The sequence below is a fragment of the Cebus imitator genome, unplaced genomic scaffold, assembly GCF_001604975.1.
Source record: "Cebus imitator isolate Cc_AM_T3 unplaced genomic scaffold, Cebus_imitator-1.0 Scaffold25, whole genome shotgun sequence".
Classification (NCBI taxonomy): domain Eukaryota; kingdom Metazoa; phylum Chordata; class Mammalia; order Primates; family Cebidae; genus Cebus; species Cebus imitator.
The window spans coordinates 5,822,757-5,842,848 of NW_016107340.1; the positions used below are offsets into that span (position 1 = coordinate 5,822,757).

General features: G+C 39.8%; 1 protein-coding gene across 1 annotated transcript in view; it reads left to right on the plus strand.

The window, feature by feature from the left end:
* The first annotated feature begins 703 nt into the window (after positions 1–703).
* Positions 704–20,092, plus strand: part of KCNAB1 (potassium voltage-gated channel subfamily A member regulatory beta subunit 1) — a 394,665-nt gene continuing 375,276 nt past the window's right edge. The window contains exon 1 of the mRNA XM_037736473.1: positions 704–1,117. Within this exon, the coding sequence (XP_037592401.1) occupies positions 843–1,117 (275 nt within the window). The 5' untranslated portion in view covers positions 704–842. The remainder of the gene's footprint in view (positions 1,118–20,092) is intronic.

A 20,092-nucleotide genomic window follows, 5' to 3' on the forward strand; every position in this document is an offset into this window, starting at 1 on the left:
TCCTTCCTTCCTTCCTTCCTTCCTTCCTTCCTTCCTTCCGTTTTCATGTATACTGGGCACACACCTACACATCCATGCACATACAGGCTCTCACCATTCCCTCCTACTCTTCTGTTTATCACTCCAACTTTGGTCTTCATCTTCCCAATTACCAAATGATTCTCATGGTTTCCATTTGTCAGAAGTGCTGGGAGGGGCAGTTACTGAATCAGTTATGGGAGTTTACCATTCTCACATTAGGAATGAAAGAGTGCCTGACATACATTATATGATTCACTGACATTCAAAGAAATATAAAATAAATTTAAAATGTTAAGGTTTACACAAGAGGAATAACCTTCTCCTTGCATTGATAGTGTTAAACTTATTTGAGGAAATTCACATTAAACTTTTAAAACTCCAAAGGGACTCTAATCAGGAATGTCTAATGAGCCTCCAGAAATCTTTTATAACTCTAACATGATTATCAGATCTAATTTACCAAACCTATATGACCAAAGGTTCAGAGTTGCCACTATTAAATAAAGCAAAAGTCCTAACTTTGTAGAAAAAATAGCACTGCCAAACTTCAGTATTACAAAGTTGTTGGAAGTTGTTTTTAAAAATTTCCATGTTCCAAGATATCACAGGTAGTGGCCACCTTACCTCTTCATTAGGAAAGGTTAGAGATACACTTTCATCCCACGCCACAGACGGGGCTCAGTTACAGCTTTGTGGCAGGATAAGGTTAAGAGAGGTGGAATGGGCAGGGACGAGGGAGGGAGGCAGAAGCAGAAAAATCAATTCAGATTACTTTGATGACGGTGACTTCCACTCTTCTCTGAAAGGCACAAATCTCCACGATGCTGGCAGCCCGGACAGGGGCAGCGGGGAGTCAGATCTCAGAGGAGAACACAAAGTTAAGGAAACAGTCTGGATTTTCTGTATCAGGGAAAGACAGATCTCCCAAGAAAGCCTCTGAAAATGGTAAAGACAGCAGCCTTAGCCCCTCAGGGCAAAGCAAGCTCAGGGCGCGGCAACTGGCTCTGCTTCGCGAAGTGGAGATGAACTGCTACCTAAAGCTCTGCGACCTGTCCAGCGAGCACACCACCGCCTACACCACGGGCATGCGGTACAGGTAAGCTGCTCCTGCTCTGCGTGGGCTTTGGGAGACGCCATTTGAAGGTGCCCTGGAGAGCACTTTGGTTTCTTTTCTGTGCTGCTGGAATCTTAACCGCTCTAATTGCCTTACAGATGATTGGCACTTCAGAATGTGTAACCACAAAGAGCAGGATCTTGGTGCAAATGGCAAATAACGCTCCCTGCATTGTTATTCAGAAAAGACCCCTTACAAGGAGGCAGTGGATGCTTAGGAGCTGACAGGACAAAAGAACATTATGATTTTTCTTATGTAAAAATCAGGAGTTCAGAGATGGTAGGAAAATGCTCTTTTCTAAAATAACTACAAAAAAGAGTTTGCAATCTTTCAGCATTTCCTTTGTCCTGAGAACTTGGGGATGAGGGAAGCACATTTGTTCTGCCTGTTTGAAAAGTGTGTAGTTGAGCAGTGTGAACTTGTTGAATGAAGGGTCAGACTGGCCATAGGGATGCAGAATGGAATGTATTGACCACCAATATAGGGACCTGAGCCCCATGTCTAAGACAGATAACATCAGGAGAAAAAGGTTTCTTTTAAAAAGGAGATAAATGCAAGGCAAATATCTATGGGTTTTCTTGCCGTTCTTTTCTCAGTTTCAGCTTCAAATAAAGCAGAGGAAGGATAATTTCACAAATCCAGTGTTCCAAGGCAAAATGCACTGAGTAAAAAGTGTCTGGAGTCCTGAAGTTTAAGGATGCTTATTTTCTATGATTTGTACCAAAAGTCTCGTAGGAATTAAAGATAATTTTGGTAGAAAAAATACTGTGAAAATAAAGCTAGAATAGCTATGTCATTAAATGGTAATAAAAATTCATTTGAGATGAAAAATGGTTCCAATTACATGGTCAATGTATGGAAAGCTCCTTTTGTAGAGACTTTGTGGTGGCACTGAAATTCTGCAATGCAGTCTGTATCAAAGCATCCAGTGCTCTCTGAGCTGCCTTTCTGCTTAAATTTCTAATTCCGAAAAGACACTACAGAAAAACGTATTTAATAATTGAATTTACTTGTGCATATAGACTAAAAACTTGTACTTTAAAACTTCTCAACTTTCATTTTCCCTTTTTCAAGGCAGTAATAGATATTTTAAAACTTAAGCTATTATTTTAAAATGAACATTTAAAAATTAGCACAAAATAAAGTTTCTGGAAATGTTCTGTGAAATACATTTGGTATTCATGGCCAGAGTGGTTTGTCTGAAGCTCTTGTATATGCTGTTGGGCCCATATTTAGGGTACATGGGAGGAAGACCCAAGGAGGATAGTCTCTTTTAAAGAAAGGTTGAACGAGCTCGTTAGTGTTGGGGGTGTATCTTGTTACATCTCTCATGTCTCAAACTATTATGTGTCTCGCATCTATAAATCTTAAAGCTATTATTAAAGACTCTCTAGGAAAAAGAGTTAAGTGGCAAAGGAAAGCATTGAAAATTGTTTTCTTCCATAAGTATTCCTTGACTTACACTATCCCAGAAACTTCCTTTAAAGAGTCACATACAGGACCACAGAATTCTTTATTATCTGACACTGGAACAACATTTAACAGGTCAGAGTGGCATATTAATTAAGGTAACCAGGTTTAGTGAGAAACTTTTGGGGAAAAGCAAATCTCTGCTCTTTTTTGCTTTACTTAAACAATAATGTTCTGTTCTTTAATCAGAATAGATTAGACATGATCCAGAATTAATGTCTCCTATGATAACCCATGGGGCAATGTTATTAACCACTGGTTGACAGTAGTCTTGTGTTTCCCTTGTTTAGTGAAAGGGTTGAAAAAGAGTGAAGGTATATCTACCTTACATAATCAAAAATTAAAGTATCTCATCCTCCTTCATTATTGCAGCAGGAAGAAACGAGTATGTTCAGTGTAGTTGGAACTAACTCCATTTATAAATTAAATACATTTACTACAGAGTTCAATGTTTGCATGGCTCAGGAAACTAAGGCAATTTTTCTCATCACCAGCAACTTTTCTACCTCTGAAATGTTGGAACTACATACCTCTGTTGAGTTCTTGAGATTCCTGGACAATCTCCTTGGAAAAGATAGCAACGTCTGATCGTGCAATCTCTTCCAATTTTAATGTAAGCAATAGAATGTGCAATCCCCCAAGTCACCCAGAGTTTTCTTTCATTCATAAATGTCGGCCATTGAGAAGTTACCGAAAATTTTGTTGGACTTCCAATTGTTCTTTCTTCCAAGAGCATGGCCCATGACTGATATCTCCATTAGAAACTTGTATGTGAAGGTAAATATGATTAACTTCTATTAAAAAATTTATCTGTCCGTGAAAAATTATTTACATACAGGACAGAATATGAAATGTATTGAAGAGTCCTCAAAGACATTACACATTTGCTATTGGTAGTAATTCTGTGGGTTTTTGGTTGATGTTCATCAATAAGGAATTGCTAGGAAACTCAAACTTGTTTCCTTTCTTGGAAGATGTAATTAAAATATTTTACATCAGGTTAATTCTAGTCTTGAGGAATTTGAGGATTGCTTATGTTCAGATTCTGTGATAACTTATATTTGAAACAAAGAGTATTATTAAATTATTGGAAGAAAGCATTAGAGGTGGGGGATCTTCAGTAGTCCTGGTACATTCAAGAAATAAAATTGCAAGAAGCCAGATAGGGAATACACATTAGGTTTGTGGTAAGTAGTTCTGACTCCTTTTCTGGGCTGTATTTACATATGACTATATAATGAAACAATATAACATAATTTGCTTAATACAGATTTATTGTTCCTCTCAGAGTTGACTGATAACTCTATGATACTGATTTTTTTAATATGACAGCTCATGCCTCTGCACACTGAGGAAGAATGGGGAGTTGAAGGCAAAGGACTGGCTTTTCTTCTTGCTGCCTGTGTAACTGTGGGCATGTTTTTTAGAAATTATTGTTTTTGAGGAACATTTTTTTCTGATTACAAAAGTAACATGAACTTTTAGAAAAGTTTGAAAGCAGAAAAATATAAAGCAGAAAAGACGACCACTGTTAATATTTTGGCATGCTTTCCCCAACGTTTTGTATTTGGATCATGAGTGGAAGTCAGAATTGATAATATCATTCCTTTTTTCACTTAATATTACACTAATCTATCTCATTATCTTAAAAACTATTTAAAATTTTCTAAGGACTACATCTTATGACTATATTGTTGCTTAGCCATTCTTTTATTTACTATTTATCGTTATTGTTAATGAGAACACATGGACACAGGAAGGGGAACATCACACACCAGGACCTGTTTTGGTGGGTGGAGAGGCTGGGGAGGGATAGCAGGGGGTGGGGGGATTGGGGAGGGATAACATTAGGAGAAATAGTTAATGTAGATGACGGAGGGATGGATGCAGCAAACCACCATAGCATGTGTATATCTATGTAAAAATCCTGCACGATCTGCACATGTACCCACAACTTCAAGGAAAAAAAAACATCATATCTCTGCTTATTTGCTTAGGCTCTATTTCTATCTTTCTTCTTCTTCTTTTTTTTTTTTTTTTTGAGACAGAGTCTCACTCTGTTGCCCAAGCTGGAGTGCAATGGCGTGAACTCGGCTCACTCTAACCTCTGCCTCCAGGGTTCAAGCGATTCTCCTGCCTCAGACTCCCAAGTAGCTGGGATTACAGGCACCCACCACCAAGCCTGGTTAATTTTTGTGTCTTTAGTAGAGATGGGGTTTTACCATGTTGGCCAGGCTTGTCTTGAACTCCTGACCTCAAGTGATCCATCCACCTCTGCCTCCCAAAGTGCTGGGATTATAGGCTTGAGCCACTGCGTCCGGTGGAGGCTCTATTTCTAGTCGTGCAATTAATGGACTAATTATTATGTATGTATATAGATACAAACAGACATCTATACATATATACATATGCAAGTATATTTATTCTTAATGAATATTATCCAATTGCTTTCTGGAAACATTTTTCTCATACCTTCTCACTGGCAATATTCAAGAATGCTTTCTCTATACTATATAATGTTTATATGGAATCTTTAACACTGAGTTTTGTAGATCAACAAATTATTGGGTAAGTTAAGGAACTTTTCCAAGTCTCAATTTCTTTGACTGCAAAAGGGGACTCACACCATTATAAAGAACTGTTGTAAAACTTAAATGAGATAATGTACAGTGATTCGAAAGAGTAATGTGCTTTGTTTTCACACTCTGTAAAATAGGACTTGAGATATAACCCACATTGTACACCACGTATTTAAGGCCTATGACGATAATTAAGGATGGATGACTACAAAAATCCCCAACAAAAGTGTATACTTCACCAAGTACCAAGAGCTGAGCATCCTGTTGTGCTCAGTTAATATTTATAAGAGACCTTTGAATATCCTCACCAAAAGTTTTTTAAGAATTCATGGATACCATCCTCCTGAGGAAAAGTGACTTGGAGATGGAATACAAAGACCTTTTAAATACTATTGGCATTCACATTTCAAACCATAGTTGACTGAACCTATTAAATTAAAATTAGTAGGAACATTTAGTAGGACAAACTGACATGTGAATGAAAATTTAGCTATAGCATTTTGGTGCTGATTTTTACCACCTTAATGAATGTTTCTTATTATTTAGGTCAGTAGTTATACTGAGACACACTCTTAATATTTTCTCTCTCTGCTCTCAATACTGCTTGACTTCCGGAAAGTGTTTACTCACACTTCTAGAAGGCTGTATGTGATTCTATGTGAGAAAAGACAGTTAGTTCTCCAGGTGAGTTTTGGTAAACTTGGTTCCTGTCAACAGGCAGCAGGTGATCCAAGTGCTTAGAAGCCTTTGGCTGAGTTTATGAAAGAATCTGAATTGATGCAAGAAGTTTACGCAAGAAGATATTCTTAGGTATCAAGCTGGAGGTCAGTGAGTGAACATTTAACCGCCGTTGACTGAGATTCTTGTTTGTGCAAGGCCCTGTAGGTGACACAAAGATGAAATTAGAAAAGATTCTAGTTGCCTGCAGGCTAGGAATGATTGGATATGGACTTGGAAGATGTGCAGGACTTGATCAGGAGGAGATGGGGAGGGAAAGGTAATCCACATGGAGGGAAGAGTGAGCAGGTACAGACGAAGGGGGCAGAAAATGAATATGGAGAGGAGAGCTGCTTCTGTTCATGAGGCTCCTGACAGCATCCTTCAAAGTTTCTTGCAGGCTGGATCTGGGAGTGTGGCCAGGAGAACAGGAGGAGAGGAGGCCATCTGACTACTTTGGAGACTGGGGAGTTGGTCAGAGAGCAGGCATGGAGGAGAGGCAGTGAGTGCAGGCCACTGTCAAGAAGAGGCGATGCAGAGGAGAGAGGATGATAGTTGAAGTCTGTAGCAGAGTCTGGGTGGAAATTTGTAGAAAGCTGATCTGTGGATGTTTTTAGGCAGAGGGGAAGTCCAGGGGAGAGAGAATGTGTGTAATGCAAATAATAGTGCAAAATCCCCCAAATCCCCAAGGAGAGGGAGCTTCTTAGGTATCAAATGTAGGTACTAGCTTTGGCAAAGGGAAGTGTAGTTGGGCCTGGTGATGAAAAGGAGCTCTAGGGTCTGGTGGCTTGCAGCCTGCATCTCAGCATCACCACCTACTAGCCTGGAGGCTCCGGGTCACTCCCTTGCCTAAGAGAAGCAGTTGGTTTTGGTTGAGACCACAGATCCTGGAGCTAGACTGCTGGATTCAAGCCCCGGCTCTACCATTTACCAGCTATGTGATTTAGTCTTTTCAGCTATAAAAAGTGGGTAATGAATGGCAGTACTACCTTAGGGTTGTTATGGGGGCTCAAATGACTTAAGTAAGTATAGCTCACAAAACAGCAGTAGGCACATATAGTAGTAAATATATTATACAAATATCTTAGCATCATTCCTGACACATAGTCTTTACCTTTGCTATTTTCATGAGACTGTTATTGGAGATGCTAAAAGCAGGGATGCCTCTCTTTTCTGGAGCGCGCTTACACTGATTCTGTAAATAGGCATAAAAATACCTAGCTCATAAGACTGCTATAGGGATTCCATGAAATGATGTAAAACATCCTGTGTAGAGTAGACACTCAATCAATTTGGGTGCTTCTCTCTGCCACCTTCCTCCTTTTCCACATACCTAGAACATAGTGAACAGCATCAGTAAGATGATATCAGGGATGGAGTGTGGAAAGATGGAAGTGAGCTACAATGGAATAACTCTAAATTATTCAAACCAATTTTTTTTCTTAGAAAAGGCTATTGATTAATTTTTTTTCTTGTTGAAGAGGAAACTCTTCATTTTCTGAAAGATATCTATTTGTTAGGGCAGATACATTCTCCCTAAGGCTGTAATTCTTGTCATGTTTGTATGAGAAGTTACATTGAAGTATCTTTTCAGAGATATTGGAAATATGAGGACATTTGTATGTAGTTTACAAATCTGTGGATTTTAGTTAAATGCTAGGAAGATTGCCTCCTAGCTTATCGTTCTGTTGTTTTGCATGTTAGAGAAAATCTTGGACCACTGAATGATTGGGCTACGAGTGGGAGGGTGAACCTCAACAGGACAGGATTTAGGTAGTCAGAGAAAGTTACAGCATCCTAGCAGCAGCCTCTAGGGAGGGTTGGGGTTGCCATGGTCACTAAAGATGGTAATGATATCCTTTGACTTGTCTATGAGGCTGCCATTGCCCTGTGTAGCTGCACCACCAGGGTGGTGAGTTGGAAGTAGGCATCCCTGGACAGGCACATCCACTCCACAATAGCAGCCAAATGCTCAGGGCCTTCATTCAGTGTGCACCTTTGTGACCGCTTTTTTGTTTATCTTGGCAAAACTGAGCCAGTTTCTCAGTTTTAGATTCCTCTTAGTTTGGTGTGTGTGTGTGTCGGGGGGAGCAAGGGGGTTCTTCTCAATGACTATGACACCTGTAAGGCAGTGCCTCTACTTTGGTCTTCTGACTTGCCCGTAAGGTTCTTTCCTAACTGGATGTTGGAAACTAGATAGAGTGTCAGCTCCAGCTCCTCTTTCTCTGAGATCTCTCTGACATTCCAGGGAACGGGCTCATGTAACAGTAGGAAAATTGGCTGAGGGGCCAATTTTCTCTGAAAGAAAGAGGGGATGAGGTGATGCTTTGTTTTGAAGTTGCAGGAAAAGGAGAAAAATTCACTTTGATTTTCAAAGTGTGTTATTTTAGTAATTGGTTGATTACTGACAGATACGTTTAATTTTTTTAAAAGTGTTATTTAATAGAAGGAGACAGAGTAACACAAATACTTATGATCTGTGGTATTCTTGTTTATCTCATTTGCCTTCACACAACACAGAGCATGTGTTCTCTTACTTGCCTGTGAGGGAATATGCCTCATAAAGGCGTTGTGCATGATCACCTAGGCCTAGATCCCAGGTTTCCTGGTTCCTTGTCCAGGGTTCTTCACATGCTTTCAGTGTTTCCCAAGCTATGGAATCCTAATTGTGCCAGAGATGATTTTGGGGGGCATGTGGAAATTAAATCTTTCAATGGGTTGATAATTTATGCTCATGACTATTAGGAAGAAATATGTACAATATACCTAAAATCTATGAACTCATGGCTATGATAGCAGGGGACAAGGGTAAATTTTAAAAGAAGTGAATCAATTTAGAGGAAATTATTCACTGAATATAAGTAGCAAGGGAATTCAGATCTGACAAAAATTCTCAAGGTGATACACAAAGGACTACTTATTTCATCTCCTTCATAATTATCAAGCATTTATAAAGCATCATGCCATCTTCCCAAGGTTTTCTATAGTCATTCTGTTTAATTCATACAACAACCTCATGGACTTGTTACAACCCATATCCTTCAGTGAAGGAGAGTGTGGTTCTGCCTATTTGTTTTCTGTCAATTGTTGATTATTTTTGTCGTCTTTTCCCATTAAGGGGGTAAAATATTCCCTGAGCTACCTCCCTGCTGAATACGCTCAAGTGTGTTCCAGGTTATCTCTTTGAGCCTTTGTTATTCTACTCCATATTCAAAGTCAGCCTTTCTAGTTCTGTCTCTATGTACCAAATACTCTGCTTCTCTTGGGTGGGGTGATATCATACTATGAGTTTAAAATTTAGCCTTAGCTATGTATACAGCTTGATTTATTAGTTTTTCACATTTACCCTTCAGGTTGTTGTGCGGTTGTGGTATTACCCAGTTAGAGACATTGTGCCTCGACTCTTCTATAAGCCTCAGCAGATATATAAACTGGGGACAGATTAATATAAGTTCTAATGTCCTGCTGACTTAGGTCTAAATTCAACCCCTTACAATCTAAGTGACCTGGAACCTCAGTCTTCTCACCAGTAAAATCAGAATAAGAATAACAGTGCTATATATTCATAGAGTTGAGAAGATTAAATGAGATAATATCCATAAAAGTTTTAGCACAATGCTGAGTGCATAGGAAGGGCCCTTCAGCAAAAGCCATAATTACCATTCCCCCTTGAAGTGTCACCGGGCCCTCTGTCATTTTGCCTCCCTGATCTTCCTTTAGGTAAGAGTCCCTCTATGAGCCCCAAAAGCCTGGGAAAATTCTCCAAGCCTTAGCAAATGGTCTTGACATGCTGCTTTCCTCCTTGCTTCACTTAGAACCTTGTTCTTCTAAGATTTTCATTCATACCCTGATTTAAAATCTTTTCTGATTAACATGGATCAGATGCCTTGTCTGTCTCTCACATCCTCTCTCCATACATATAGGATCTATCTCTTGTCTCTGGAATAGAAACACCTAGGTTTGGCCAGGAACGGTGGCTCACATCTGTAATCCCAGCACTTTGGAAAGCCAAAGTGGGTGGATCGCAAGGTCAAAAGATCGAGACCGTCCTGGCCAACATGGTGAAATGGAGAAACATGGTCTCTACTAAAATATAAAAATTAGCTGGGCATAGGTGGGGCATACCTGTCGTCCCAGCTACTTGGGAGGCTGAGGCAGGAGAATTGCTTGAACCCGGGAGGTGGAGGTTGCAGTGAGCCAAGATCACGTCACTGGACTCCAGCCTGGTGCCTGGCGACAGAGCAAGACTCTGTCTCAACGAAAAAGAAAGAAACATCTAGGTTTAAATCCTAGCTCTGTTTCTGGCTGGTTGTGTGGATTTTAGCAAAATGCCTCTCCTTTCCAAGCCTTGATTTTGTCATCTATATGGTGGAAATAAAAACATCTGTGTTATCCATCTTCTGGGATTTTAAAGATTAGATCCAAAGTATATGTGAAAATACTCTATATGTTATAAACCACTATCTATGTGTTTGCTGTTTTTTTTTTTATTACCTTCTGTATGGGACATGGGCTCTGAGTCAGCTTAGAACATGCCTTAACAGCATGGTTACCACAAATCTGTTTTTCTAGTAAACATGGGCGTTGTTGCAGCCATGCTTCATTCCTAGACCTTGGACAGACCTTCCTGGGTGAGCTGACCAAAGTCCATGACATCTGCCTTCTTTTCCTAATATCAACAACTGTTTATTGAATATTTATTATACGGCTAGCACATTCCTTAGATCATTCCATTGATTCTTTCCCAATGATTCATGTACATGTGGTGCCTATTTTTATGATCTCCATTTTGTGGAAGGAAATTGAGCCTTAATAAAGATCCTGGCCAACATTAGCCAGTAAGTATGTGATAAAGCCAGTACTTGAATCTGGAGAATCAGGCTGCAGAATGCAGATACACCATTCTGTGGTATCTTTACTAAACAGAATGTCTCTCTCTCTAGTTTGGGTTGATTATAGATCACTACAAAAATGTCACTCTAGTAATTTCACTTTTCACCTTCACTTTCCACCACACTATAAGGTTCTGTAACTCAGAATGTGGCAGTCATGTCTTCCTCTCCCATTTGAAGTCTTTGTTTCTTGCCTTGTACCTCTCTAGCAAAAGGCTGGGACAGGGGGACATTGAGAAGTCACTTGGGTAGATAGCAAAGTGTTGTGTCATAGGGTGAACTATGGATTTCATATTTCCTCAGGTTTTTCTCCCACAGAAGTTGTTTCCATCAAAAGAGCTATGTAAGTGCAGAGGCCCGAGGAGGCACCCAAGTGACATCCATTACTAGATAAATTTAATTCAATTTCAGAATTTGAGTTTAAGTCAGTCTTTGGCCATCTCCTTCTCATCCGAGTTCTGAGAGCTAGACGGCAGTAGCTGCCCAGTTCTTTCAATTTGTAAACTATGGTTGTCACTGAATAGCATGTTCTAATATCCTGCCAAGAATTTTTGCCATTGTATTGTGTACTTTCACTGCCTGGGAGGAGGAAACAACACAGTTTGAGGAGCACGTGCTCACACTTCTTTGGAGATGATAGTTGAAACAAGAGCTTTCCCCAACACCCTCCCCAGGTATGTGAAATGTCATCAGGTGTCAGTTTAGAGAAAAATTTCCATTCCATGGCAAGAGAAATTAGGAGCTTTTTGTGCATTGGTACACGCATTGTAACTAATTTCAAACAGAAACTTGCCAAATATTTCTTTAGTCTCCAAAAAATTAAACTAGGCTTCCTGCCAGATATCTGGCTTTAGTTCTCAATCCAGGAATGGCTCGGCTTATTGTGGATAGGCTGAAGGTGAATGCTTTTTGCAAGATAAAGTGCATTGATTTTATTAAAAGTAAACCTAGCTGCAAAATCCTGAAACCTCAATACCTTGAAATCAGAAAGCTTATTTCAAGCTGGGCACAGTGGTAGCTCACAATGGTAGTCCCAGCCACTCAGGAAGCAGACATGGGAGAATTACTTGAGACCCAGGAGTTCAAGACCAGCCTGGACAGCATAGTGAGACCTTCTCTCAAAAAAGAGAAAGTTTGTTTCTTACTTAGGTAAATCCAATCAGAAGTGGGAAGGGAGGTAGGACTTGGGCTGATGAAAATTCTTTAATTTTCACCTTTTGTTTTCTAAGCTGGCCTATAGCTGAGCATTGACATGGATCAAGAGAGGAATATGGGAGGAGCACGTGGAGGGCCCATTTTGTGGGCCAGGCCTGTAAGTGGCACCTGAAAGCAGAGGCAACATTGACTGGAATTCAGCCACATGACCACAATCAACTTTAAGGGAGGCTGGGAATTGTAGTTGTAAATGTGTGCCTTGGAAGGAAGAGAAGTGGGCATGGTGAATCCCAGGTCTGTTTCTGCCACAGAGCTGTGTTTGCAACAGGGTTAGGGAGCTTCTAAGGTAGAGTTTGGCTATTTCTCATAACATGAAGAGACCAAGGCATTCTTTATTCAACATTATTCCCCTTATTCAAACTGGACCCCCTGACCTGACCTTTCCTGAGCCACATGGTTGGTCAATCTCTTCTGGCTTCTTTGTTTAGATCTCAACTTTCCTGTTTCATTGAGAAGGCTAATGACACTTCAGAAACCTGTAGTTGGTGATCTGATATCCACCTGACAGTGGAACACTTATGAAGTAAGCAGCCTTCCTTATGTCAGTGTATGAGCATCAGCTCTCATTTTGAATGTGTCAGAGTTTTTCTCATTGCCCTGAGACTCACTTATGGCTGGATGAGGCTCTTGGCAGCTCATGTTTTATTCCTCCTGCATTCCGTTGTGAGATGGAGTTGCTGCAAGGCCATCCCTTTCCATGGTAACAGCCACAGACTCAGGTACCACAGACATGGGCTGATGTCTCAGGAGGCAGGATCAGGCACATGGAAACAAGGGTCAGGGAGCACTTGTGGAGAGCCAGGAGAGCTCACTAATTAAGTCTGTTATTTCGGAACAGATAAGGCAGGAGCTTCTACAACACTGTGTTCATTTAAACAATGTAAATATTACACATGTTTTTCTATAATGTACCACTAGGATTCTTAACAACAGACAAGGTAGTTACTTTGTTCCCAGAAGCAGGAGACATTGTGATTTTGAATGTAATATTGTTAAATAAAATTGCATGTCCTTAATGGTATTCTGGCATTCTTCTCTGAATCACTATCCTTAATCAAAGTATTTGTGCATTTTTGTGCAGAATTACTGAGGAATTTGGAGAATAATAGGTTAAGAAAATATGGTTTGTATACAAGAGATTTTTTCATTACAAATGTCTCCCATTTGAAATATTTCCTTAAAAAACCAAAGCCTAAGGTACATTTCATAGCTTAATCTTTATATTTAATTTGATTACAAATATAAAATTTAATTTTATAGTCAAATTTGATTAATTTGAACATTAAGTATGAAACAAGCTGTCCAAAAGGGCTGTTGAATTATTTAATTACCTCTGAGATTAAGGAGGTGAGAGTCAACACAAACAATTCCACAAGTGGGATGTGTTAGAAAGATCAGCTCTTTCTGTCTTCAAGCTTAGTAATTTGAACGATGTGACTATCCAAACACCAGTTGCTGTTGAACAAAATATTAAATGCTTAAATCTGCTTGCAATATTTTACATTCCAGATGGTCATTTATCCAAAAGAAGTACTACATGTGTTTTAAAAGTATATTCAGTTAAATGAATTTTCAATGAAGTTACCATTCAGAATTAGTTTTTTAAAAAGGAATATATATATATATATTTACATTTAAGGAAATTCTTTTATTACCACATATGTAACATTGAAATAGTTTCTAACAATTAAACTAGAAAATTAAACAGACTTTATTAAGGAAGTCTGAGCATCTATCATCTTTCAGTTCTGAGGATACAGGGATGCATAGTCAGGGCTTCCTGCCCTGAATGATTCTGGAGTCTTTTCAGGGAAGACAGCACTACAGTAAAGTTTTTTGGTGTAATATTAGAACTGTGAAAGAAATGCTGTAAAATACAGATCGAAGGGTAATTAGTTATGCCAGGAGGCAGGGAGACAGGGAAGAGAAGCATTATGAAAAATACACATAAGATGTGCCATTTCAATTAGACTTATACAAGAATGCATGGGGGTTTGTAAGAATGCAAACCAGTGCAGAGGCAGGTAAGCAAGGGTTGAGGGAAAGAATCATGTAATCGGCAGCTTGAGAACAAATTGATTGACTTTTTTTGTTGTTAGGCTAAGACTTGGCTAACCCACCAAATTGCTATTAATGGGAAAAATGTTTATGAGGATGGGCCTGATAACATTTCTAAATGCAAAAAATATTCCCAATTAAACCTCATTCATCTGACATTGTCAGAGAATAAAAATTTTCACCCAAGTGATTTTTCTAATACCTGAAACTTTCTAATTTAAGTGTCAAGGCTTTATTTTAACTTTCTAAACCTGAAGAAACAACTTGACAACTCTCATTTATCTTAATAAATGTCAGCTATTATGCTATGTTAAAATATCCTCAGGGACTATTAAGGTATACTGAACTATCTGCCTTAAAAATTGGAGGCCTCATTTTGCTATTTTATTTTTAAATTTTGGTTTCTGAATTTTTTCTTCCTCTATTATTTTTTTCTGTATCCTCGCCTTGCTGTAAGCTTTTCTTGCTGCTGTCAGGATGCCTGCCTCTAATGCTTCTTTTAATCTAATTTGCTATTATTACTTTAGGGAGGGATGGGAAATAAGAAAATCAGTCTTGCTCAAATTATGACCAAGAAAGAGTATATGGTTTATGAATTGAGGTACTCTCTCAGGAGGTCTGAAATACAGGCTTTGGGATATCTTATTTGTTCATTTGTTTATTCTTGGTTGTGTTTTATCTGAAAAGGTTTCTAAAAAAGGTGACCATTAAAAATTCAGTTGTTACTCCATTTGTACTAGCATTTGAATCTGTTTGGGAAAATGTCAAATAATGAAATTGCTTCAAGTTTATGTTTATTTTGGAATAAACCATAGAGATTTTATAAAAGCAAACCATGTAGAACACAATATTTCAAAATGTTGATAGGATGCTTGTACTCTAAATTTTATAAATTTCTTGGCCAAAGAAAACATTCTAGCACAAATAGAGTAAACCAAGTGAAACTATTCATTTCTCTTCTGTAGCAGAGACACTGAGAGCTTTTCAGTGGATTGTTTTTCAACAGTTTTGCCTTGGAACTTTGGTGATTAAACATTTACAATTATTAAACAGTGAAATGGCGTTTCAAGGGGCAAGATGGTATATTTGGGAATTCAAAATATATAAACTGATTTGGCTTTCTCTCTCTCTCTCTCTCTCTTTTTTTTTTTTTTTTACAGAGTCTTACTCTGTCACCCAGGCTGGAGTGCAGCTGCAAAATCTTGGCTCACTGCAATCTCCACCTCCTGGGTTCAAGCGATTCTATGCCTCAGCCTCCCAAATAGCTGGGATTACAGGCCCCTGCCACCATGCTCAGTTGATTTTTGTATTTTTAGTAGAGACAAGGTTTCAGGCCAGGCTGGTCTCAAACTCCTGACTTCAAGCAATCCTCCTACCTTGGCCTCCCAAAGTGCTGGGATTACAGGTGTGAGCCACTGCGCCCGGCCTGGTTTGGCTTATTGTTTTTCCCATTTTTTTTTCCCCAGAGGAAAAACTAATAACTCAGATAGCTTTAAATCATACAAGTATTAGACTGCCAGGCAAGGATTTCAGTCCTTGTCCACCTGACCATTAAGCCTGTGCTCCTGGAAACTTATACTTTATTACAGTCCTTACAATAATGACTGCTTAATAGTGCCAATTTATCTGGATGTCTATTTCCTTATTTGTAAAACAAGATAATTAAATCAGTTTATTTTTAAGAGTTCTTCTAACTCTATAGATTTCTTTTTTCTTTCTTTCTTTTTTTTTTTTTTGAGATGGAGTCTCACTCTGTTGCCCAGGCTGGAGTACAGTGGCATAATCTCAGCTCACTGCAACCTTTACCTCCCTGGTTCAAGCAATTCCCCTGCCTCAGTCTCCCAAGTAGCTAGGATTATAGGCACACGCCACCATGCCTGGCTATTTATTTTGTATTTTTACTAGAGATGGGGTTTCACCATGTTGGCTATACTGGTCTCAAACTCCTGATCTCAGGCAATCCTCCCACTTGGCCTTCCAAAGTGCTGGGATTACAGGCATAAGCCACTGCATCCAGCCTCTATATATTTTTTTTAGATTAATCTTAAGTGCCTAGAAGATGAATAGAGAGATTGGTTTGGATGAAATGATCCCAGTGAGACCTCTTATTGCATGATATCACAAAACTGAAAATATAAAATTTTAGGCCTTGCTTTTGTAGCTGAGATTTACTTTTCATGGTGTCATTCTGCATCACAGCATCCAAGGCCTTGTTATGGACAAGGTCCAGACCCCATAGAAATAGTGTGTTGAAAAAGATAGATGAGCCCCATGGCAGACCATGTGGCACCAGCGACAAAATGTGTGGTATTCTTTGCAACTTTCAAAACTGCTTTCTGAGTAGGTGTTCAAGGAGCGGTGGAGGTATTTCTTGCTAGATGAAGAACAAATAAACATTATTCAGATAATCTATCATTTCTCTTTAGAAAGGGAGAAAGTCATATTTAAGGCCATTCCCTATCCATTTTGTAGTCATGCAGCCCATAGCATTGAAGTCCCCTGAAAATTATTGCTTGTTGGAAGTCTAAGTCTCCTACATAAAACTGTGCATGCTGTGCACTGCACAACACTAGGGGCACAGTCCACATAGGTTAACATTTGGATGGCAGGACTTGGAGTTGTGCAGTATATGCAGTAATCCTTGGAAACTGACAGCACTGCAGGTATTATTATGATAATCATTTATTTAGCCTTTTATTCTGTACTGGTTACATCAAATACTATATTACTCATAATTTTCACAACAACCCTGCTAGGTAATATGATGAGCTGAACTTCCCAGGGGAAGAAACTGGGAGTCAAAAAGCACCCAGTCTTCAGGAAAACTGCTTTCTGAGTAGGCGCTTAAGGAGTGATGGGGAGGTGTTTCTTGCCCCTGCAGATCTGAACCCAAGTCTTCCTGACTTCATAGCCTGTGCTCTTTCTACCATACGCTACTATCTCTGTGGAAATTTTCCTAAGCCAGGCCAATGCAGACTGGGATAAAGGAAAAGGTGTCCTTAGCACCCTGGAAGCATTACTTCAGTCAACACTGAAGTAATTGACGAACAGCATGAGACAACAATACAGTCATGATCTGAAATCTTTTGTGGCTCAACGTTACTTAAAAAGAGAGCCTAGAGCCTAAATAATGGGACTGAGGGCTCATCTCCCATCCTTTCCTGACTGCTCACCTACCTCTTCTCCAAAGCAGTCTTTGCTTCTACAGGCCACATTTTGAGGTATTTCTGGCCACATGGTGCACTTTTGCACATCTGGTCCCCATGGACCATTTCCCTTCCTTTAGCTTTAGACTAAAGGCCACATTTTGGCATCTTTTGGGAACTTTTGAATAAAGAGCAAGAGAGTCATGCCCAAAATAAGTGAGGAGAGTTTTTGCTACATATGCCAGAGCTCTACTGAAAGATGGTTTCTAGTTGAAGACATGGGTCATTGTGGGATAAATGTAGAATAGTAGTTAAATCTCAAGGGCTAGTCTTGTCTGCAAACCTGCTATGGGCCAAGGTAGAAATCTATAGACCTAGTCACCAATAAGTATGCTCATTTTTCGTTTCCTTAACTTTTATTTTTGGTTTGGGGGAACATGCAAAGGTTTGTTACATGGGTAAACTCATGTCACAGGGTTTGCTGTACAGATTATTTCATTATCTAGTACTAGGCCTAGTACCCAATAGTTATTTTTTCTACTCTTCTCACTCCTACTCATTTTTTCTAAAGCAAGGTTATAATGCATATGCATCATACACTGCGGAGGGGTTGTTTTTGTGCTATAGTGCGGGTGTATACAATAGATAAGCAGTAGGGATAAGGAAAAGAAATCAGATGAGACTGAAGTTGCTACCTTTGGGTGCCAGGGAGAAGGAGCTCAACAGGGGCTCTCTGTTAGTCATGTGCTGTACTCCCATGCACTGAAACACGCAGCCCCTCCCCTATCCTACCAGGACTTGTGTTGTATTCCCACAGAAAATCCAGACTAAAAGGAGATGTGAGGGATTGTCTAGAAAAGCACCAATGAATGATAGAGACATTTAACATTAGATTTCTTGATGGGTTGCAAACTTCTTCTTCTTCTTTTTTTTTTTTTTTTTGAGACAGAGTTTTGCTCTGTCACCCAGCCTTGAGTGCAGTTGTGTGATCTCACGCAACTTCTGTCCCCCGGGTTCAAGCAATACTCCTGCCTCAGCCTTCCAAGTAGCTGGGATTGCAGGCACCTGCTACAATGCCTGGCTAATTTTTTTTTGTATTTTTAGTAGTGATGAGGTTTCACCATGTTGGTCAGACTGGTCTTGAACTCCTGACCTCAGATGATCCACCCATCTCAGCCTCCCAAAGTGCTGGGATTACAGGCGTGAGATAGTGTGCCCAGCCCGGATTGCAAACTTCTGAAAGAATTCCCTCTTTTCCTCCCACCCTTTACCTTTACTGCTGATGTTGCCTCAGGGTATCTTCTCTGATCCTCTGCTCTTTCCCCAGACTGGGTTTGGAGTGTCACTTGAGCGATTGCCTCTATTTTTGCTCATATCACATCACTTTGTAATCTTTACTGGTTTCTCTCCTCTCCTCCACTAAGAGCTCCTTGAGGGCAAAGGCAGTGTCTATGCATTGTGTTTTGTTAACACAACACACACATACCATACTTAGCTGTAGTCTCACCACATATAGCTAGACTCCAAGGTAGCTCTGGCAAAGGTGAAGAGAAGCTGACAGTGACAGGAGGAGCAATCCCTCTAGATGGTTCCCAGTGAGATACAGGCAGATATCTCACTGTATCACCTGCAGAGCACTAGTGAGCAAACACATGAACAAGAGCAGAAAGACGAAGTTCCTGTAAATAATCAGAATAGAAACATGTGCTCTGGACTGTGGTCTGGTGTCCCTTGTCCAGATTGACTTGGGTGGTCCACCCAGCAGTGGCAGTACATTTCCCATCCCTCTAGCCCCACCAGCTCTGGCCTCAGTTTTCATTTTAGACCTGGATGATTCTCTGCGACATGTCCAAGATATACAGTGTTCAACAAATCACCTCCTTAGCCAAGAAAAATTTAAAACTAGCCTATAAAGGTGTTTGCTGTATTCCAAGGATAGCATAAATCTCATGGACCTGGTATCTTACATAACCAGTGAATAATTCATGGACTCCAAGTCTTGCCAGTTACACAGGAGGAAAGGTCATCACCTCTATAGAATGATTAGAGCAGTTACTTTTTAAGATATACAGAACATCAGATGTAGATTAGAAGAATCTTAGAGATTACCTAAGTCTGAGTCAGTAAAGAAACTAGGGGGTCAGAAAGGTCAAGAGCTGCCCAAGGTCACACTGTTGTTTATGAATGCTGAACAGGTGTGGATGAAGTCTGCCTGCCACCCAGAGCTTTGTGAGCTTCTATATGTGGCTTCTGTTTCCCAGACCTCCCGTGCCCCATCAGCAGGATGGGGCAGGTAGCACCTGTCTCATCACATGGCTTTGTTGCTGTTTCCTGCACTCTGCTGACCATGTGATTGCACAGTACTTAAAGATTCTAAAAAGGATATGAAAATTATCATTCCTGAGACACAAAGGGACAGCAAGAAAGACATTAACTGTCCTTCTCAGTTGCTCAGAGGCATTTCTTAGTGCCTTACCACTCTGGGCTTAAATCTGATCTTAATTTGTATTGACAACCAGAGGGATAAATAGTTCCCTTATTAAATATAGTTTCTATCCTCCACTTTTAAACTGGGACCTTTTATGACATTGACCAGTTTTTAGAACTTTATGAAAAGAAACTTTGGTTCCAGATAAATATTGGCTTTCTCATTTCTCTCTCCTTTCCTGGGCCCAGTTCCAAATTTGGAGGACAAAAAGAGAGGGACACACAGGAGAGGGCTCATGCCCATGTTTTAGAAACTGCTTTCCTGGTTCACCTCTGTTTCTTCCCTGGTACTCCACTGCTACCACTGCCTCAACCTCCAGGTGTTCTCAGCCCTGGAGGAACCACTTTCATGGCTCTCACAGTCAGATTTAGCTGGTGGCTATGGTAAGTGAG